The 19793-nt window shown below is 34.0% G+C and overlaps 1 protein-coding gene across 1 annotated transcript; it reads right to left on the reverse strand.

Annotated features, from left to right (window-relative positions):
• Nucleotides 1–7380: 7380 nt before the first annotated feature.
• On the reverse strand, nt 7381–19460 carry LOC123710942 (intraflagellar transport protein 81 homolog). Its single transcript, XM_045663283.1, has 11 exons — nt 19267–19460; nt 18412–18617; nt 17087–17274; nt 15041–15162; nt 14137–14268; nt 13090–13221; nt 12160–12360; nt 10572–10691; nt 10333–10500; nt 9413–9799; nt 7381–9083 (listed from the first exon to the last, which is right to left on the reverse strand). Exons 1-11 carry the CDS (start codon nt 19411–19413, stop codon nt 8916–8918), a joined length of 1971 nt encoding a protein of 656 aa, XP_045519239.1. The 5' UTR covers nt 19414–19460; the 3' UTR covers nt 7381–8915.
• Between the last annotated feature and the right edge of the window lie 333 nt (nt 19461–19793).

A 19793-nucleotide genomic window follows, 5' to 3' on the forward strand; every position in this document is an offset into this window, starting at 1 on the left:
TAGATAACTTATTTATATAGTTGTAAGTAAAAGGAGGCTTCTGTAGTCTTAAGACTGTGTACAATGTAACTATCGCCTTGGTTAGACTTTTTATTATCTATATTTTATTTCTGTATATTAAATGTGTGTTCTTGAAACCACATGGAGAATTCAATAAAGACCATTGAAGTATAACTACTAGTTTTATTGTTTGCAAAGTGCAAAAGATCATTAAAATTAAAACGATACACTTCAATCGATATGAACTGACAGTTTTATAAGCCAGAGTTTTATACGAGAGAACTATGTGATTTTATGACTGAAATGATAATAATTATTGTTCGAAATGGATATTTTTATTTTATACATTCTCTGATTTCACTTTGATTGGCGTGGGTTTTGATTTAAATTATATTTTTTATAGTCAGTATAATATTATTTGAGCAGTGTTGGCTTAGTGGCTTCAGCGTGCGACTCTAATTCCTGAGGTCGTAGGTTCGATCCCCGGCTGTGCATCAATGGATTTTCTTTCTATGTGCGCTTTAACATTCGCTCGAACGGTGAAGGAAAACATCGTGAGGAAGGCATGCCTTAGACCCAAAAAGTCGACGGCGTGTGTAAGGCACAGAAATCTAATCACCTACTTGCCTATTCGATTTATAAATTATCATGAAACAGATACAGAAATCTGAGACCCAGACCTTAAAAGGTTGTAGGCCTTCTTCTCCTTCTTTGTCCCTATATTTATTATTTGCAGAACTTGCCAGGAGTGAACCGAATAGTCTCGACCAATGGTAATGGTTAGGAGGAGAGATGGCAGGAGAAATCGGGATCGATCGACCACCCGTTGGTCGGACTAAATTAAGATAATTATGGCTCTCAACATCCCTAATCCACTGACGAAAGAGAGTAGAGTGAATGCAAGGTATGTCAACATATCGGTTAGACCTTAACTAAACAGATAAGCCGTTCCATAAAGAAGACTACGCAGAAGATCATCCCTACGACTGGCAATTGTGTTTATATATTTTAGAAAAGATTAGATTTTAATAGGCTTATGTAGAGCTTTATAGTGCAATACATTAAATACAAACACGGGAGCAGATTTTTGCCCCAGTTTCACCGATATTTAAGATATTTAGTTTAGTAGCCTTTATATCAACGCGTAACACTTTAAAATGAAAATGATATATGAATCTCTGGTAAATAACGCGTTCATCACTATGCCATATCATACACTATAATCCTTTTAAAATAAAAATAACATATTGAACAATTTTTTTTATCTGTTTAAAAAAAACTGAACGTGTATGTCAGATCAAATATCATTAATTCAAATAATTAATTGGAACACTTGTGAACGTTTTTAAATTTCTATTTACTACCCATTATAAAATGAAGGGAATAATAAGAATGGACGAGAAAATCTCTCTGATTTAAAAGCGCCAAGTATTTAATGATACAAGATGCTTGTAAGACTCGAAGCATTAAATACACCTTTCTCTCATGAGACGAAATAAATGTTCAAGTTCAGATTCATCAATATACTGTGTCCAGTTTATTATGTATACAATGTATTGGGCATCGCGTAATAGAAGCACGCAGTATTATTATAGTGAGAACAACAAGCTATCGGTGACTGTGAGAATATACTATGTTGTTATAAACGTAAGAATGTACAGCAGTCTTTAACCGACATTTTGTTTTGTTGTGCGATCAGCAAAATGGGTCAATGGGTTTATGTTAATTGTAAGTCATAAAGAAGTTTCACTTCTTACGTGTGTACCTACACTAGTACACGCACACATTTTTTTTTTAAACACGGCAACCAGGCAGTCAGCTCATCTTATGTTATGTGTTACATCTATATAAGCGAAGTGTTAGCTGATAGGCCATGGACACTCGCTCAATGCCAGAGGATCGCAAGTGCGTTGCCGGATTTTTTAAGTCTGTAGGCTCTTTGCTTGATGAAGCCTAAGTCGACTCTAGTTCGGAAATACTTCAGTGGGCAGCTGGTTCCACATAATGGTGGCACCTTCCACAGATTAACAAATAATAATAAATCATTAAAGATATAAACGCAACGTATATTTCGGACGTTCGCTAATAAATAGCAAAGATAATCAATTTAATTTAAAAAAAACAACAGAAAAGTTAAAACAGCAAACTTTAATAGTGATTCCGTGCTGATTTTATTAATTTTCGTACCACGTAATTAAGGTTTGACACGAAACTGTTGAAACTTTTGGGAGTTCTATTTCTTAAGTGATGTTTATGATGAAAATAAGTCAGCCAGACAAATGTTAATTGAACCAGTCACTCAAGTTTCGTGGTAAGCTTGATTTCATAAAAATAAAATGTAATACATTCCACGCCTCATGATAGCAATATCCGTCCTGTAAAATGAGAAGTTGTAACATGATGTTGATAACATTTCCTCCTAAAACAGTAACAGGTCACGCGAGCAAATAAAAAAAAACAATCGCACAACAAAACCTTGAGTCTTCAGATTTCTGTTTCTTTCATCAATTTGATTTGTCGTAACCTACTTGAGAGTTCTCGGCTTAAGACGGCGTTTCTAGAGCCTTCAGAAACTTATTGGATTTGACACGGTAGGCATATTACCGCATAGTCTCGAAACACACATTTTTGAAGTTAAAATAATGGCTGTTATTATTTAAAAATATATAGATGAATAGAACGAATAATTACGAGTTTCTCAGTTGCAAATATTCGGTGAGGAAGCTTGTCGATCACAAAGATTACGTTCAAATTTAAATATAATACTTCCCAAAACCGCTATCGTTTATTGGCCTCAACGTTGGCCGAAGATAACAAGGGTTTAATAAGAATAAAGATGTTCATTTCAATATGAACTCTTTTGCAAAAAAACAAACACCTTAGGAAATTTACATTCTTAGGTCGATTCCAGTTAATTAAATAAAATTGAATTGTCTAAATTCCATTTTTATGGAAAAAAGGCTCATCCGCACGGTTCTGGTTACGTGGCACCGTACATGCAAGTCGGGATTAGCCAGCTAGAAGTCCTGATCGCAATCGAATTGCGAATATCTGGGATATTTTAAAGATACAAGTAAGATCAGAGCAACCTGTTCCACAAAACATCAGAGAGACAAAGAAAAGAGAAACATCAGAGGTGCTAAAAAGAGTCATGGTAGAAGAGTGAGGATCTCGAAACTTTTTTGAAAGTATCGAGTAAAGCATTCCAATTGCAGTTCTGGTAAAAGGATATCAGTTACACTTTAATTTGCTTAGATGCCCGTTTGAAAGATTTTATTTGTTTTTTAATATCTATAGTGAAATCGTCGTGTCGCGTTGATAATGCCTTTCAATATATAAACCGAAAAATTAACATTAATCATAAGCTCTTTCGACAAAAAGCCATTAATCAAAGCTCATAAAGTTGAATATCGTTACCTAAATAACCTGGCTCGATTTTATAAAGATATTATGATTAGGTAAACATGAAATCGGGATAACAAGCTCAAGGCACGCCTGAATAGTCAATACCAAAGAGGATTTGGTTTTCTGGCCAATTTCTTAAAGAAAAATCTTGTATGAAATATGTTTCGATACCTAGGGTTAAGTAATTTTGTTGGATTATCGTTGTCATGTTCATAAGGTTTTAGGATGCATTTTAAATACAAAATTTATAATATACGACGTATATATTTGATTCAAAAGAATACAGACATTTATGTGACGGTTGAGCACAAATTGATCACAATTTCTACGTCCACCTAAAAACAAATGAACTAATTTATTACTAAAAAATCAAACGTGATAAGCGGTTTACAATCTAAAACTGTTCGGTACTTTAATTTGGTACTACTTTAACTGCGACTGTAAGAACCAGTTATTGACGCCCGTGCCAATTGTCGACAGGTGTCTTTAAACGTTTAAGTTTGTATAAGTTTCCACACACTATAACACACACAACAAACGCTAAGCCGATATGGATACTTTGAACTTGAACTACTGTATGACAAAATCATTACGTTATACGCTCCTACTTTAGATTAAGCCTTGGCCCAAACGCCACTACTATTACAACGCCAGTACCCTCAGCAAAAACTCTTGATAAGGGCACACATGATATTGTATGTAAATAATGAATGAACTCCATAGATGAACAGACTTTTTTAATTGTCTGCTGAGTGAACTGACAAAAGGTTTGCCTTATGTCAGAGAAAAGTGGTAGAAATATTTGAACCTAGTACTTTACTAGAAGTTACTTTTCTATATGTATTGTTTTGTATGTGATATAAATCTTAATAGTTGCCGCATTGGAGTAATCTGTAGTGAGTAATATCGACCTAAATTAAATCTATGTATAAAAGTTACTTAAATAAAATGAAATGTCTAGTCCATATCTTTCCCAAAATCGTCAATAGCTTTTCAGTTGTTTTTGTCTAGCGCTTACATTAAATAGATCTACACATTTACATTATGTGACTAAGTGTAAACTCAGTGTCATATAAAGAGCATGAATATATAAACATACCTACAGTTGTTCCAATTTCACGCAGAATTATACGTATAAGTCGACAATAACCAGAAACGAGGCATGAGAGTCATCTGCAATGCAAATTTATTAACTTGCAGCCGCCACGTACCAAACGTGAAATGGGTGCCTCAACACTCAATTAAAGCGAAACTATAATAATGTAATTTATTTATAATTCACTGGCTTTACAGGAACATCAGTTTGGGTAGCCATTTTATTCTGCATGCAAGCCGTTATTACTGATAATTTCATTAAAAAACATTCGTCACATGTAGGACAATAATAAATTTTTTATTATTATTATATATATTATAAGTGAAAAAAACCTGTTACGTACTATTTATCAATTTTCCTGAAGTCAGTTACGTTAATCGTTGAAGAATAGCAAATTTTTAATTTAGAACTGTCTGTTGGTGTTAATAGCATTGAACAAAAATATTGCGGTGCCAATGTTGTCTTCAGCGGCGGCTTATTTCTTCATTGAAACCCTTGTAGAATTATGCAAGTCTAAAATTACATTGTAGAACGTAGGTCTCCGAAGATAAAAGATCTACTTAGTCGATACTACTACTCTACTATATACAATATCTATTTTATAGTTTAATAGTGTAAAGTTTATTAGATTAACAATTAAGTAATAATACATTCACAGACACACACTTACATACACACACTCACACACTAAAGGCGGAAACACATTATTAAAACGCCACGCAACGCAACGTGTGTAGCGACACTATGTATGACACGCTTGCAAATTCAGAATTCATTTAGCTGATAATAGTGAAGGTGTATAGTCGTATGCTAATTGTGCTATGGATTCAATAAATAACGAGTCGATAAGATTCGATGCAAATTTTGAGTAAATATCTGATACTGTATATGACCAAAATTGTAATTAAAGGCTTTAAAACTGTACTTTTTTTATGTAATAGCAGGCAAACGGGCAAGAGGCTCACGTGATGTTAAGCGATACCGCCGCCCATGGACACTCACATTGCCAGAAGGCTCGCAAGTGCGTTGCCGGACTTAAGTTACAAACTAAAAACTAACCCGGAATGGCCCTTTTACAATACAATCTCAGTTCGGTCTACATCAGTAATTGTTGTGCGGGTATATTGCGGACCACAAACCGGGGTGATTTTGGGGATTCAGATTTTCCATTCCAGCAGCCATGGCTGTAGTTATAGACGGAGATTCCTGTTCTTGACTGGATAGCTTTGACGGTGGTACTAGTGCCCTAAGAGACACAGATGCAGTTAATTCATCCTCATCTTCAGTATTTTTACTTAGGGCCACAACTCACCGAGATGCCATGGTGACGTGGCCAGCGACGTTACCATGTCTACGTCTGGCGTCCCTGCGACGCCAATGCATTGTTCAGTCAAAAATGAACGTGGAAATGACTGCACTGTAATTAGATTGACCAGCGTCGCAAAAAGATGAAACAAAAAAAGAAAAAGAATATGGGTAAATCCGTTTGTATGAAACCAAACCGAAGCCAAAGCGATGTTTTTCTCAAACTCTATGAAGATTGTTTGATGAATTATTGAGTTGGCAGTTGGCAACTGGTTGGCGACTGAGTGAGTCGCCGGAGCATACAAACACGTGCAAACAACTGGAGACATCGCCAGGTAGCCAGCGTCGCAGTCGCCGCATGCGGAGCGGTTGGCTCTGGCTACGCTGGTTACTTGGTAACGTTGTAGGTCCCAAAATGAGACACTTTTCCAACTCACTTTAAATACTACGATCCCCGATGCAAAATAGTTCGTCTAGTATAGAAAGTAGTGCAAAGCGTAATATAGAAAGTAAATATTAGTAAAATAATTAACAACGTTTACGTTTTACGTTTATGTAACTAAGAATCCAATTCAAACGTTTTAAATTTAAAAGATATAGTTTAAAAATTGATATTTTTTTAATTTGTTTGGGTTGTGCGCGAGGCCCCGGGCAATTGCCCTGTTCGCCGCCGCTGCATTTTAATGTGTTTCCGCATTTACACACACCCCATGTATGTGCATGTAGTTTCCTTATATATATTATATATAATTTTTCGTTAACGTTGCCGTACCTATTGTAATAATAATTGTTTATTGTCTCTAAAATTTTTCTCTACTTTTTAAGACCTGTCGATCCGATGTCGTAAAGTCCTGAAGACCTGTAACACAGGTACTCTTACCTTTAGCAGGCATCAATCTCACACAAACAAGCATTTCTCTCAATAAAAGAAAGACAATTATTTATTTATAATAATAAATAACTACAGTTATTACTTATGTACGAAGTTTTTGTGAGAAAATAAATAATGATGATGATGATTTTATTATATACAATATAAAAATTATAAGGAACATTGGTGAAAAAATGTCAAATGAACTAGAATTTTTTGGTTTCACTTCAAAGATAAAATGTTCTATTATGAAAATTTATAGTATCAAATAAAAATATTTTAATTAAAACTTTCATTGACGTACAATTTATTTTTAATCTCACAAACCTTTTTCGCGCACAAAACAATACTGGCCAGTGTAAAAAATAACCAATCTTGACGAAGAAACTTTAATCAAACGGCACAAAGACAAAACATCTTAATTTATAGAAACAGCATAGCAATATTCTGATTTCAACATTTAGTTTGCAATGGGCAAGGGGCCTACCCGTTGCATAGATGCAGTTGAGTTTAGGTACTTAAAGTCAATAGCATTTTTTCGTACCTCCTATAAGCTGAAACGTATTTGCACCGAGCAAGATATTATATGATTTTAAATAATCCATCAATCACAATAAGCTATTATGTCTTTATATATATATTTATTTAATATAAAACTATTCTTTCGATATATTTAAAATGTAAAAACGTAAACGTTACCGTCAAATTTTGATGGGAGCTTTCAATATCAGTTTACAAAATTTCAGTTTTATAAATATAGTTTTACAAATTGTGTAACTTATAAATATGATGCGGTGAGTATGGTTAACAATTTTTTTTTCTAAAATTACAAAATTGTATTTCTGATATCCTGAATTCCTGATATCCCTATCCCTTTGCAAACGATTTTACAAATCAACTTATAACTCGAAAATCATAAGTAACTATAATAAAAATCAATTCGTTTAAATGATAGAAAATTTGTTTATACGTTAACTAATTCATATAATATAAATAATTATATTTTCTTTACAGCTTATCCTGACAAACTCGCTATAAAATATATGTTTATATCCAATTGAACACTGCTTGAAGACATCTTTTTCTATCTTTAGGGCGTTTTACAAATGGCTTATTATTTACCTATTATTAAGTTTAAAAAATACCTATGTTTATTTAAACAACAAAAGGCAGAGTAGAATAATACAATTCATGAACATAATGAGGAAAAGTTTAATTATAATAAATACTCGTGATATAGCATTCTTATTTATTATAAAATGAAAAACCAGGCGGCGGCTATTTTTGCAGTATTTACCTATAACACCTTATGAAAGTTTAGGTGTAAATTATACTATATTTTAATACACGGAATAATTGTTGAAGAAGTTGCAAGAGTGATGTATTAGTATTTTAGATTTTACCAAATGTAAAATACACGAAACCAACGCGGGCGGGAATTTCCGCCCCGGCTCGCCCATGAATATTGTTAATAAAAATATTACCGATGTGTCCGGGGCGTATTTCGCGACGCGTTACACGGCATTCGCAAATTAGTGTATTGGAATCAATACACTAACATCTTGTTTTTTTTTTGACAAAAAAAATTGAAATTGTGAGATAGAAAAGTCCCTGGACACGATAGAGTTTTATTAATAAAAAAACGCGGGCGGGAGCTGATTTAACATAAAATATTATGTATTGGGGAATTATGATTTTGTTTAACCTGTCTAATTAATTAAATAAATATTATTTGTAGTTACACTGAAATGTTCAAAAAATCAACGTCGTGGATCTATAGCAAATTCTAAACTCGACATCTACTAAGTCGGTAGAAGAGAATTGCCGTCTTGTTCCTCATCGCCATCGATATTTTTATTATTTATTAACAAGTTTTAGTAAAATATTGAATTTAATATGTTCCAAGTATTATTTGGACACGTTCGATACAAAAAAGTTGAACAAAAAGTAACTTTTTTAGAATCGCTTATTCTGTCATAGTTTCAAGGCCCAACGGTCGTGGTACGAAATTTTATACAAATTGAACGAACGAAATTAAACTGATTATCGCTAAGGCCACGTGAAAACATAAACTGTCTAGTTTTTTTGATGTCATGGTACGAATAAGCGAGGCATCTCAGTTGTAGGTCAATAGGCTCGCAGTAAGAGCTACTAGATAGGTCCCCACGTGAAAGAAAATAACGGTATTATTATTGACAATTCTAAACTATAACTAATTATTAAGTCAAACATTGATTATTATGAGAGAGTTAGCATTTGTGAGTGTTGGGTAATATGCATTCTGCCTTGACGTGGAGCTGGTTCACTTCGAGTTTTCAATTTACAGCGGAGAAGATCCAATGTGTTTTGCCACAAACGGGTCTGTTCTTCCACTGCACCTTGACGCGAGCTTATTGCTCGTTGCTCCTGAATATAATTTTCTATTTGAAGTGTATTATCTTAGATAAATTAATGTAGTTCAATAAAAGACTTCTATGGTTCAGTTATGTTACAGAGAAGAAAACCAATTGAAAATTAGCTGAACATAAAATTAATTATTGAAAAATATTAAATTTGTCTTTTTGCTTGTAGTTAACAACAAAATTCCAATTGTTAAGCAACATTAGTAATAAATTAGTGTCAATATAATTATGTCTTAAAATTATAGTAATATCACAGCAATACTGCTAATTAATACAGGGCTCGAAATACGATGTAGCGTTAGCTCGATAATGATTATATCCAAAAAATCTTACATCTTCCAAATTTCGGACAATATCCTCCAAGTCAGTAATTTTCCTCTTCATAGATTCCATCTTGGACGGTTGGCGTGGTGATTGCATTGAGTTTTTCATTTCAAACATCACAACTTCCTGCAAACTTTCCGCTTTCATAATCTTTTGGCGTAAATTTTTCCATTCACCCTCTTTAATCTGTAACTCGTCCGTTAGTGCCTTCAGTTGATTCTTTAGGGGTTCCATTTGCGACGATATATTTATCGATGTGGCTTCATACACCCTTTTCTTCTGTTCGTATTGTTGTTGTACAGTTTGAAAATCGTGTTTTATTGGTTTAATTTTGTCAGCTAAAGGTTGCAGCTCTTGACGTACTTCAGAAAGCTTTTGGGCTGTCTGCGCTACAAGCTAAAATAAAAATTACAAGCTTCATTCCGACTACAGCGTGTGATTATTAATAGTGATATAGATATAATTCGAATATTTTTAAGGAAAAAGTCATGCTAGAATACGAAGTATAAACTAAATATAAAATCTTCCTACAATTCTCTCAGGGGTATAATATTTTACGTTGTAGGGCAAAGATTGAGAGAGAGCAGTGTTGGCCTAGTAGCTTTAGCGTGCAACTCTTATCGTGAGTGAGTTCAATCACCGCGTGTTCACCAATGGACTATGTTTCTATGTGTGCATTTAACATTCGCTCGAACGCTGAAGGAAAAAATCGTGATGAAACCGGCTTGCCGCAGACTCAAAATAGTCGACGGCGTATGGCAGGCATAAGAAGCTAATTACCTACTTTTACATTGATAAATGTTCATGAAACGGAAATCTAAGGCCCAGACCTAAAAACGTTGAAGCGCGACTAATTTATAATCATAAACAAATAACTTTACTGATTTCTAGACTCTAGTTTATGGTATTATTACTAATATTTATATTACCTGAGACAAATCATGAAATGACTTTTTCGTTAATTCAGATTTCGCATCTTTCTCTATATCTTCCTCCTCGTCTATTTTCATTTTTTTATAATTCAGCAGGGCCATTTCTACGGTTGGGTCCGCTGTGCAAATTATTTGCAAAGTCCTAGTCAAAATTCCGGCTTCAACCTTAAAGGAAGGACCTAAGTAAACAACGTAATAAAATAAAGTCCATCGAGAATATTCTTATAACTTAATACCTTAAATGTTGACAGATTGGCCCTTTGTCGTTTATACACAGTACTTTTGGTTCGTAGTGAATTTACATATTTTTTCAATTCTTCTCCCCTCAGCACCATATCTCCAAGGAGCTGTTTTACCTATAGAAAAAAGTTCTTTATCGGAGCGTTTTTAATTAAAATTCGTAATCTGATTGTGGATTAAATGAAAGCAATTCATAGAGCCACTTAAACAACATCCGAATGGCGCTCTTAAGGCATTATCCCCCGGGCTTTCGCAAAATGAGCGATTACACGAAATGAGAAAAATATCTGATCGATTTCTCGGCATACGCATCGTTTGTCATCAATAATTGATTGATGTTTGTCCTTAATGAAAGAATATCGTAAGAAAACAATGTGTGTTAATAAATATAGTACAATATCTTTTCACTTAAATATCGTGTGTAGTTAGTAAATCTTTATATAGATTTTAATGACTACCTATAACAGTTAAAATTGAGATTAAATCATCGAAATTTACAACGATAAAATCGTGTTGAAACACAAATATAAAATATTCGAACGGGGAAAAATCTCACCCCATCCGAGCCAAATAGGACACAGGCCCACTTAAAATTGGAGGGTTGGCACTGACGACACTTATCGAAGGTTATAACAGATCCCAGTTGCCTTTATTACTCTAAAGATTCGCATTCATAAAATGTTATACATAAAATATATATAAATCGCATTATGAAGTGTTTAACGACTGATTCTAAATGATATACCAATAAGCAATCAATTTTAATACGTAAAACTTTTTATTATGTAAATATTGTTTTGTATAGAATTGCTGTAATATACATAACAACGTTAATTGGAGTATTGTTTGATTAATATTAATATTTCGAGATTCCTCTAGAGGGATCTGTGTCAATTACACTAAATTTACGGAGTTTTCGAAACCAAAGCAAAAAAAAAGTATGACTGCAATGTACGTAGTTTTAATTGAAGTTGATAACAACTTCGTTGTTGTATTAGTATGTTACACAACAAAAACCTCCAATAGTAGAAAGCACATCAACTTTTTAAGATATGCGTGTTCTTTCCGATAAACACATTTATCATACCATTGGTGCTATGTTATGTTACGAAGGACGTTATTATAACTGCAAGTCCGGGTCCAATCATATCTGACGCATTGCAGAACCTCGGCAAACCAAATATTTTTTGGAAAGGGATCTCGCTGTTGGTCTTAAGGGCCTAAGCCAAATAGCAACCTGAACGTGTTGTTATACTTGGAGCGTATCAAAGCCTTCTAGGTAAAACAAGTAACTTTGACTTCTGGTGAGCTACATGCAAACTTCCGCGCCAGCATTATCACTTACTACTAACACTCTTCAAAAGAATCCATAAAACATAACTCGCGCTAAAGTATCCACGATATGTTCAGCTAATCCAATCATTTCATAAAATGCGTAAATTTATTTATCAAACCGCTAATCGACAGAAATATAATTTTATGGTGTATCGATTAGTCTAAACGCAAACATTGATACCAGCGTAGGAAATATGAAATACATGCTAGTTCTTTGTTGGTTTTCGTGGCAGCTGTGTAATATCTTACTTGTGATTGTACGTCTGCAAGTGTAGCTTCGTGTTCCTTCAATGTAGCGTTTAATTCGTGCACATGAGCCGCGCTTGCCTCCTTGTTCCGTTTTATCACTGACGCTTGCTGTCGAAATGGTGCTAGCTTGTCTTCCTGTGACCCCGATGTAGCAAGCTTTTGCTGTACTAACTGTTCTATTTCGGCGTTTACATTAGAAATCTGTAGAGAATTATAAATACAATCCCACTATTACGCTTATATTAGATAATGCTCGTATTCTCGTTTCCGAGCACCACCACTATGTGTAACCAGCTGCCCACTGAAGTATTTCCGAACCAATTCGACTTAGGGTCCTTCAAAAAAAGAGCGTACCAATTCTTGAAAGGCTGGGAACGCACTTGCGAGCCTTCTGGCAATGTAAGTGTCCATGGACGACGGTATCACTTAACATCAGATGAGCCTCCTGCCCGTTTGCCTCCTAACATAAAAATAAACATTTTCTAATCTGTAAAAAATCGAATTACGTTAACTCTATTAAAAGAGACTGAAGTGTTAAAATGGTTTAATTGGACTAATTAAATTTTTGATTATAAGAAAAAACGAGTGACGAGCATTTTTAGGTCTGGGCCAAAGATTTCTGTATTTGTTTTTTTCTAATAGGCAAGTAGTTATGCCTGACACAAGCCATCAACTTATGGGTGTAAACCTTACCCGTTTTCTCACGGTGTTTTCCTTCACGAACGAGTGTTAAATGCGCAAATAGACATTCATTGGTTTACAGCTGGGTATCGAATTATTGCGGTCGCACGCTGAAACCACTAGGTCAACACTGATAATTGTTTTGATGAGGATTAATACTATCCTTTACCCTGCATATATTAGTATCTAGTAGGCATAAACCCACAACTCCCGAATGAAACAGAACATTAAGATGTTCGTAAACCTTACCTTTTCTTGAATTCCGTTCAAATCGTTACGAGTCGGATGTTGTTCCATGGCAACTGTTTGCATAATGTTCAGCTCTTTTTGTAAATTGTTACATTCATGGGGTAATTTTTCTTTAACCAAGTAATTATTTAGCTTAAATAAAAGAGGAATTGAGTTATTGCTAATAATTATTAAAAATAGTACTATAATTACGAGATTTGTACGTAATACTTATTTGTATTACGTAAAACATTGAAACACGATAAGTCTGATATTGGAGTGAAACGGGGGTCTCTATCTGATAAGCGAACTTTTCCAGACAACTCGAGCTCCTTCACCTCAGAATAGCACAGAGAAGTACAAAAACCGTGTAGAAACATAATCTTAAATGTAAATATAACATAATCTCACTATTAAAAAAAAATATTTTGCTAAGGAAGTTTCAATTTCTTATAAACATTGTCTTTTGTTAACATAAGCTATGTTAACAAAGCTAGCTAACTTAAGCTATGTTACACATTAAAAGAAAACACTTTTTTACCGGATTGAAGCTATGTATTATTATAAACTTATAATAATTTTAAGTTTTTCCGACGTTTCGTGCTTTACAGTGTACCTGATCACGGTGACTGAAAACAAAAGACGTTGAATGTGAAAAAGTATCACAGCTGTAGAGAAAGTTGTATTAACTGTATTAATTTGGCTGGAGTTGATATCGACTAAAATTATACAAAATAATTATAAGTTTATAATAATACATAGCTTTAATCCGGTAAAAAAGTGTTTTCTTTCAATCTTATAAACATTTAAAACAGTAAAATTAAATGAACAGCTTAAATAAATTACCGCTTAATTATCACAATTATTAATTTGGGCATTCTTGTTACTATGGTCGTAAAAAAAATTTGTAAAAAGTAAATCTTACACACATTTACTATTAAACAGTTTCTACTTATCTCTCTCGTTTCGTAGCAATGTAATCATAAAGAGACGGCAGAGAATTTATTAGATCAACAATTTAAAATTTACTTAAACGATAACTTACAACACAACTTCAACACAAGTTACCTGTATTTCTTCTTGAAGATGTTTAATCACATCCGTAGCTGTTTTAGGAATAGCGCTTTGCCCATGTATAACGTTCAAATATCGTTTGAGTTGATCACTCGCCGTTTTAAGTTGCGTTTGTTGGGTCTCATACTGTCCATACATTTAAGAGTAAATATAAATTAAAATTAAACTAAGACTATTTTAACGTCCCATTAAGATCAATAAACATATGGTGATGATTTAAAACGACAAGAAATCGTGCGTTTGTGATTGGACAATCGTAATGTCTTCGCCTATTAACGCGTATTAGACTATCGATGCTGAAGTAATCAACGAAACGAACCGTCTACCTGTCTTTTAACATACTCCTTTTATCTCCTGATTCTAAATCTATAACACATTTAGAAGTCCCAGTTATAGCCAATTACATTTAGTAAATCGTATCCGGTTAAAGTAATTGCTGCTCCACGGGAGTTACTTTTTTAGTACCCATAGATCCCAGTAGGCAGATAAATGTAGTTGTTATCCAATTTTTAGAGCAACATTCATGTTTCCTTTCTAATTCAAAGCCTTTCTATGAACAGTAAGTAAGGAATAATAATAAAAAAATATTATTATTTCCCTAATGAATGGGGAATTAGGGTATACCCTTGGTTACTTCTTAGTCATGCTAAAAGACGGGATACATCATACTGATTCACGTATATATCCTTCTAAATTTGTCATTGTATAAACTATAAATTTCATGGTTTACACGCTATATGCAAAATCTAATGAAATTACGTATCCTTTGAGGACATATGAAATAAATTCTTTTCTGTTCTAGTATGAAAATCGCAATTTAAATAAAGTTATTAAAACGACTTCATAGCTTTGTACTTGAAACTTTAACGGCGTGTGAGCTTTTAAAAGGCGTGCGTACTTGTGCCTTCAATTCCTTGGCCCGTTCTTGTTGCACTCGTAAAAGTTTACTCTCATGTAGAAGGTCGTCTTTATTTTTCACGTCGGCAAGGTGAACTTGAACATTCTCCAATTTCTTTATCACTGAAAGAATGATATTTATTGTATAGTATAAATATTGTCATATCATATTTTTATAGAAAGCGTATATTTTTTTTTTTTATAAATATTATAAATACTTGTTTATCTTTCTATACAGCCACTACAATATATATCCAGAATTTTTATCTTAAAGTAATACGGATTTATAGCCAATACCCGAGAGAACAATCTAATCATGAGGTAAAGGTAAATTATATTTGTTGTAACCTTTAGACACGCAAATAGAGTTAGATTGAGGCCTGACTAATGAGAGACTCCAGAGAAATCATATTACGTATTCCGTAAACACAGGAGTAAAATGCGATTTATTTGGTTTGACATTATGATGCAATAACGTGGATCCGAGACGGCGAACGAGCGTAGAGACTAAGGCTGACAGGTATATCTATGATTTCTTTTGTTAATATCAAATGTATAATATGGACTCAGAGGGATTATAACACCGTCACATTTTGCATTACGAATACTTATATAGATGAAGTGTCACAAATGTCTAGAAGCTTGAACCTTATTGTTTTTAATTTTAATTAATTATTTATTGCCTGTGGGAGTATCTATTAGCATGAAATTTCTGATATACAATTCAACATTAAAATTTCAAGTCGATTTTAAGCATTAACAATATGATTTTTATTTCAGGGGCCACATTATTATTAGGGGGGGCAATACGAAATGGGCAATTGAGCAGTGTTGCCCTAGTGGCTTCAGACTCTCACCCCTGAGGTCGTAAGTTCGAACCCCGGCTGTGCACCAATGGATTTTCTTTCGATGCGCGCATTTAACATAGCTCGAACGGTGAAGGAAAACATCGTGAGGAAACCGGCTTGCCTTAGACCCAAAAAGTCGACGGCGTGTGTCAGGCACAGAAGGCTGAACACCTACTTGCCTATTGGATTAACAAATGATCATGAAATAGATACAGAAATCTGAGGCCCAGACCTAAAAACGATGTAGCGCCATTGATTTTTATTATTAATTCGAAAATGGACTCGACGAGAGTCAGTGTTAACAGATTTAGTGCACTGTGCCTTCAAGTGAATATTTTTTTTGGTTGAAAATAAATCTAGATTCATATATCCTTGCTAAAGTGTGTTGAAAAATTCAGTAGGGGTGAAATCACAGTGTTATTTTAGAATTGATTTCCAATCGTAGCCAATCTTAATTCAGAACACTGACCTGCGGATCTGTTGACGACGAACAATAAATACTAGAAACGTCAATGGATTGTGAAACGTAAAATTAAAGAAATATATTTTAAAAAGTAAATGAAACAGAAGGAATAAATTCTTTCCTAAAGATTTGTATTTGAGACTTAGCAATAAGTACCTCACGTGTGTCAAACCCAATAAGTTTTTGATATACAGACGATGTCGTCTGTAAGTATGAACTTAACAAATGAACATAAAACGAAATAGGAATCTATTTTTTTTATCCAGTGACAGCGTATTCACATTTAAATAAACATTTTTCTTTAAAAGCAAAAGGTGACTAGTCTTCATTTTCACACGACTTTCACGTATTTGCAATAAAGGCAAAGGTTAATTCCGCTTATAGAAAAAAATCTTTAGGGGTACACCAGAATTCAAACATCATCTTGATTCAAAATTACCAGTAGGCGTACACTTCTTTAGCAATTTACTACAAAAATCTAACAAAGCACAGAGGACCAAGCATACCCAGAAAAAGTATAACTCTAGTATAAGGTGGTTCTCGTGGTGGTTGGTGGTCCATATAAATATAGATAGAATTGTGCCTGTGTTGTAATATCTTGTGTTATCTGTTGTATTTTATGAAATTAAATAAATAAATTATTAAGACTATTAGTCTTAACAAAAAGCATTTTATGACAGTAATACTAATTGATTATTAATATAAGATATATTATATATTGCGATGTATAAATTACCTATATCTCGCTCTACTGCCATTTCTTTAATATCGTTAATAATTTCTGTAGCTTTCTCCTTTTGTAGGAGCCGAGTCCTTTTGTGTACGTCCTTAAATTCGTCAATAAGACTATTATACACATCTAAAAGATCCTGAATGGTGTTGTTCCGAGCGACATCCGGGGGTATTTCGGGTATTTTTAAATACCTGGAAATATGTATACGAAACGTAGAATTATGTAAATAGTAATGAAATTGCAGAATGTTTCAAGGACCCAGACCTATCATTATTCGTCTAAAACCTTTCAGTAGTCTATGGTTTAACCTCCTATATGATTAGGTGTTCCCCAACAACAATAAAAAAATTGACTCGACGTTTGTCATGATATGTTTAGAAAATTTACTTACTGTGTTTCTTTCGCAATTTTCTAGCGATTTCATCCCAAGTTTTTTAAGCGAACAATGTTAAATAGTTCGCTTAAGAGCTTGGGAAAGGCACAAATAAGGTAGGAAAACACTGCTCTAGATTATAGACGAGTCGGTAAGTAGTAATCTATAGGAGATACTAATGTGCCTCACGCATCAAGGAGTCGTCTCAAGACCTCACATCAATATGACAAAATTGAACTTTTCCGAAATGTCGCATTAAAGCTAATTGCGACAATGCGGCAATTCTTCCGCATTAATAAAATATTAACAAAGGAAATACTCCAACGAATAACAGGAACAAAGTTTCTACACGTTTCATGTGTTATTACAACTCCGTAATTAGTATAAATGACGGGCGAAAATAATCCAAGAATAATCACGTAAGAGAATACGCTGATGCGAACGCGCCTCGTGAGTTTTCATGTATTGTGAACGATGGGCTTTGTCATGTAAATAATAGAACAATAAGCAGCCATTTATAATTATATTCTGTAACTGCGACATGTTTTTTAAGATTATAATTAATGCGTAAGTTAGTAACACCAACGCTTGCATGAATTATTCATTTCAATTCAATTCTCTTTGGAATAATATTTATAATAGTTTCTTATTAGAGGAAGACAATTTAGAAGGTGGATGGACTAGATTAAGGAAACAGCCGATGGCAGAGAGTGGCACAGTGTAGACAGAAATAGCGGGATCTGGAGGAGGCTTTGGCCAAAAAAGGGCACACAGATGCTTAGAAATTACTGAAATATGATAGAAATATAAATTAATTTAAATAAAAGGCCTTTATTATTACTACTTAGTAAAAACAATTATCATGCAAACGGTAGTGAGTCATAAGACGTTTGTCAGGAACATGGCTTTGGTAATTGAAAAACTCATAGCAAATACGTTTTTATGAAATGTTCACCTTGCGAGATATGCCGTGTTTATAACTTGCTCCTGATTCGACAGAAGCCAATAAAGAACATGATGTACAGTCCTGGCGTCACCGGCAAGAAGTTGAGTTCTAAATGTGGCAGGATCTACTCCCGATGGAGGTCGTAGTTTTACGTTTCCTAACATTTCGAGCAAACGTATAGACACGTGTTCAGTTTCATCTTCGCATATATCCAACTAAAAGAAGATCAGACTTATTTTTTTTTTTACAATACAGGGGGCAAATTGCAAGAAGCTCATCTGATATTAAACGAGACCGCCTCCCATGGACACTCTAAATGCCAGAGGGCTACCGAGTGCGTTTCCGGCCTTTTAAGAATTGATAGGCTCTTTTCTTGGAGGAGCCTGAGTATTTTTTTATACAACAGGGTGCAAACGGGCAGCGGGCTCACCTGATATTAAGTGATATCAAGTCCACACCCAACGCCAGAGGGCTCGCGAGAGCGTTGCCAGCCTTTTAGGAATTCGTACGCTCTTTTCTTGAAGTACCCTAAATCAAAACGGTTCGAAAATACTTCAGTATTCATGTCTTATATGTCTTATATTCCATTAAATAAATGGTTTATACGGGTGCATATTAAACGGTAATCAAACTAACAAGGCAACTCAAACATTATTGTCTCTTTTCATCAGCGTAAACTCAATATGTCAGAAAGAGACAAATTACTCGGTATGATTGATTGATTATGAATAAGGGTCATTGTTTTTTATTTGTGGTTATTGAATACTAAATTTTTTTTACGTCATACGAAAAATGATTCGGTTATTACAAACACACTTATAATAGTTACTATTATTATTGTAAATCAGGATTTTATAAGATTACCTTTTCACCAGCTTTGAAAAATACCAGTAAGTCTACCAGGAGCTGTAACAATTGCTTCTCACCAAGAGCGTCGAATTTAATTAAATCGTAGTTCCGTCCCAGGGTTTGATTGATTTCTTTAACAATAAACTTCATTTGATCCGTCATTTTTAGTTCTTAATTAACGACGACACAATAATTTAATAACCCTTTATGATCTCACATTAATTCTACTTTGTACTAGACTTCTAGTTTGTACGCGTTGCCATGGCAACCACTAGCCCACAGAATATGGTAAGAAACACTACAACGATAGTCTGTGCGGAAACGGCACATGCGTGGCAGTTATGTGAACAAATATAATTATTGACATATTAATTAACGTAACGTTATAAGACTTGTGTTTGATTTATTGTAAACCCAAAAATAACTTTTTCTTAAAAAAAATTTTTTAATTTGCACCATGTACCACGGAATAATTGATATCCCACAACACTAGTAAGTATTTCTGTCATGAATAAAGTTTTTATTATTTCTCCATTTATTAG

The sequence above is a fragment of the Pieris brassicae genome, chromosome 6 (genome assembly GCF_905147105.1).
Source record: "Pieris brassicae chromosome 6, ilPieBrab1.1, whole genome shotgun sequence".
Classification (NCBI taxonomy): Eukaryota; Metazoa; Arthropoda; class Insecta; order Lepidoptera; family Pieridae; genus Pieris; species Pieris brassicae.

Excerpts from the sequence above, each read along its gene's own strand:
- LOC123710942 (XM_045663283.1), bottom strand. The coding sequence starts at position 19,413 with ATGACGGATCAAATGAAGTTTATTGTTAAAGAAATCAATCAAACCCTG. Across the intron at positions 18,618-19,266 it reads TTTTCAAAGCTGGTGAAAAG|TTGGATATATGCGAAGATGA; the intron begins GTAATCTTATAA and ends ATCTTCTTTTAG. Across the intron at positions 9,800-10,332 it reads CATTTCATGATTTGTCTCAG|CTTGTAGCGCAGACAGCCCA; the intron begins GTAATATAAATA and ends TTTTTATTTTAG.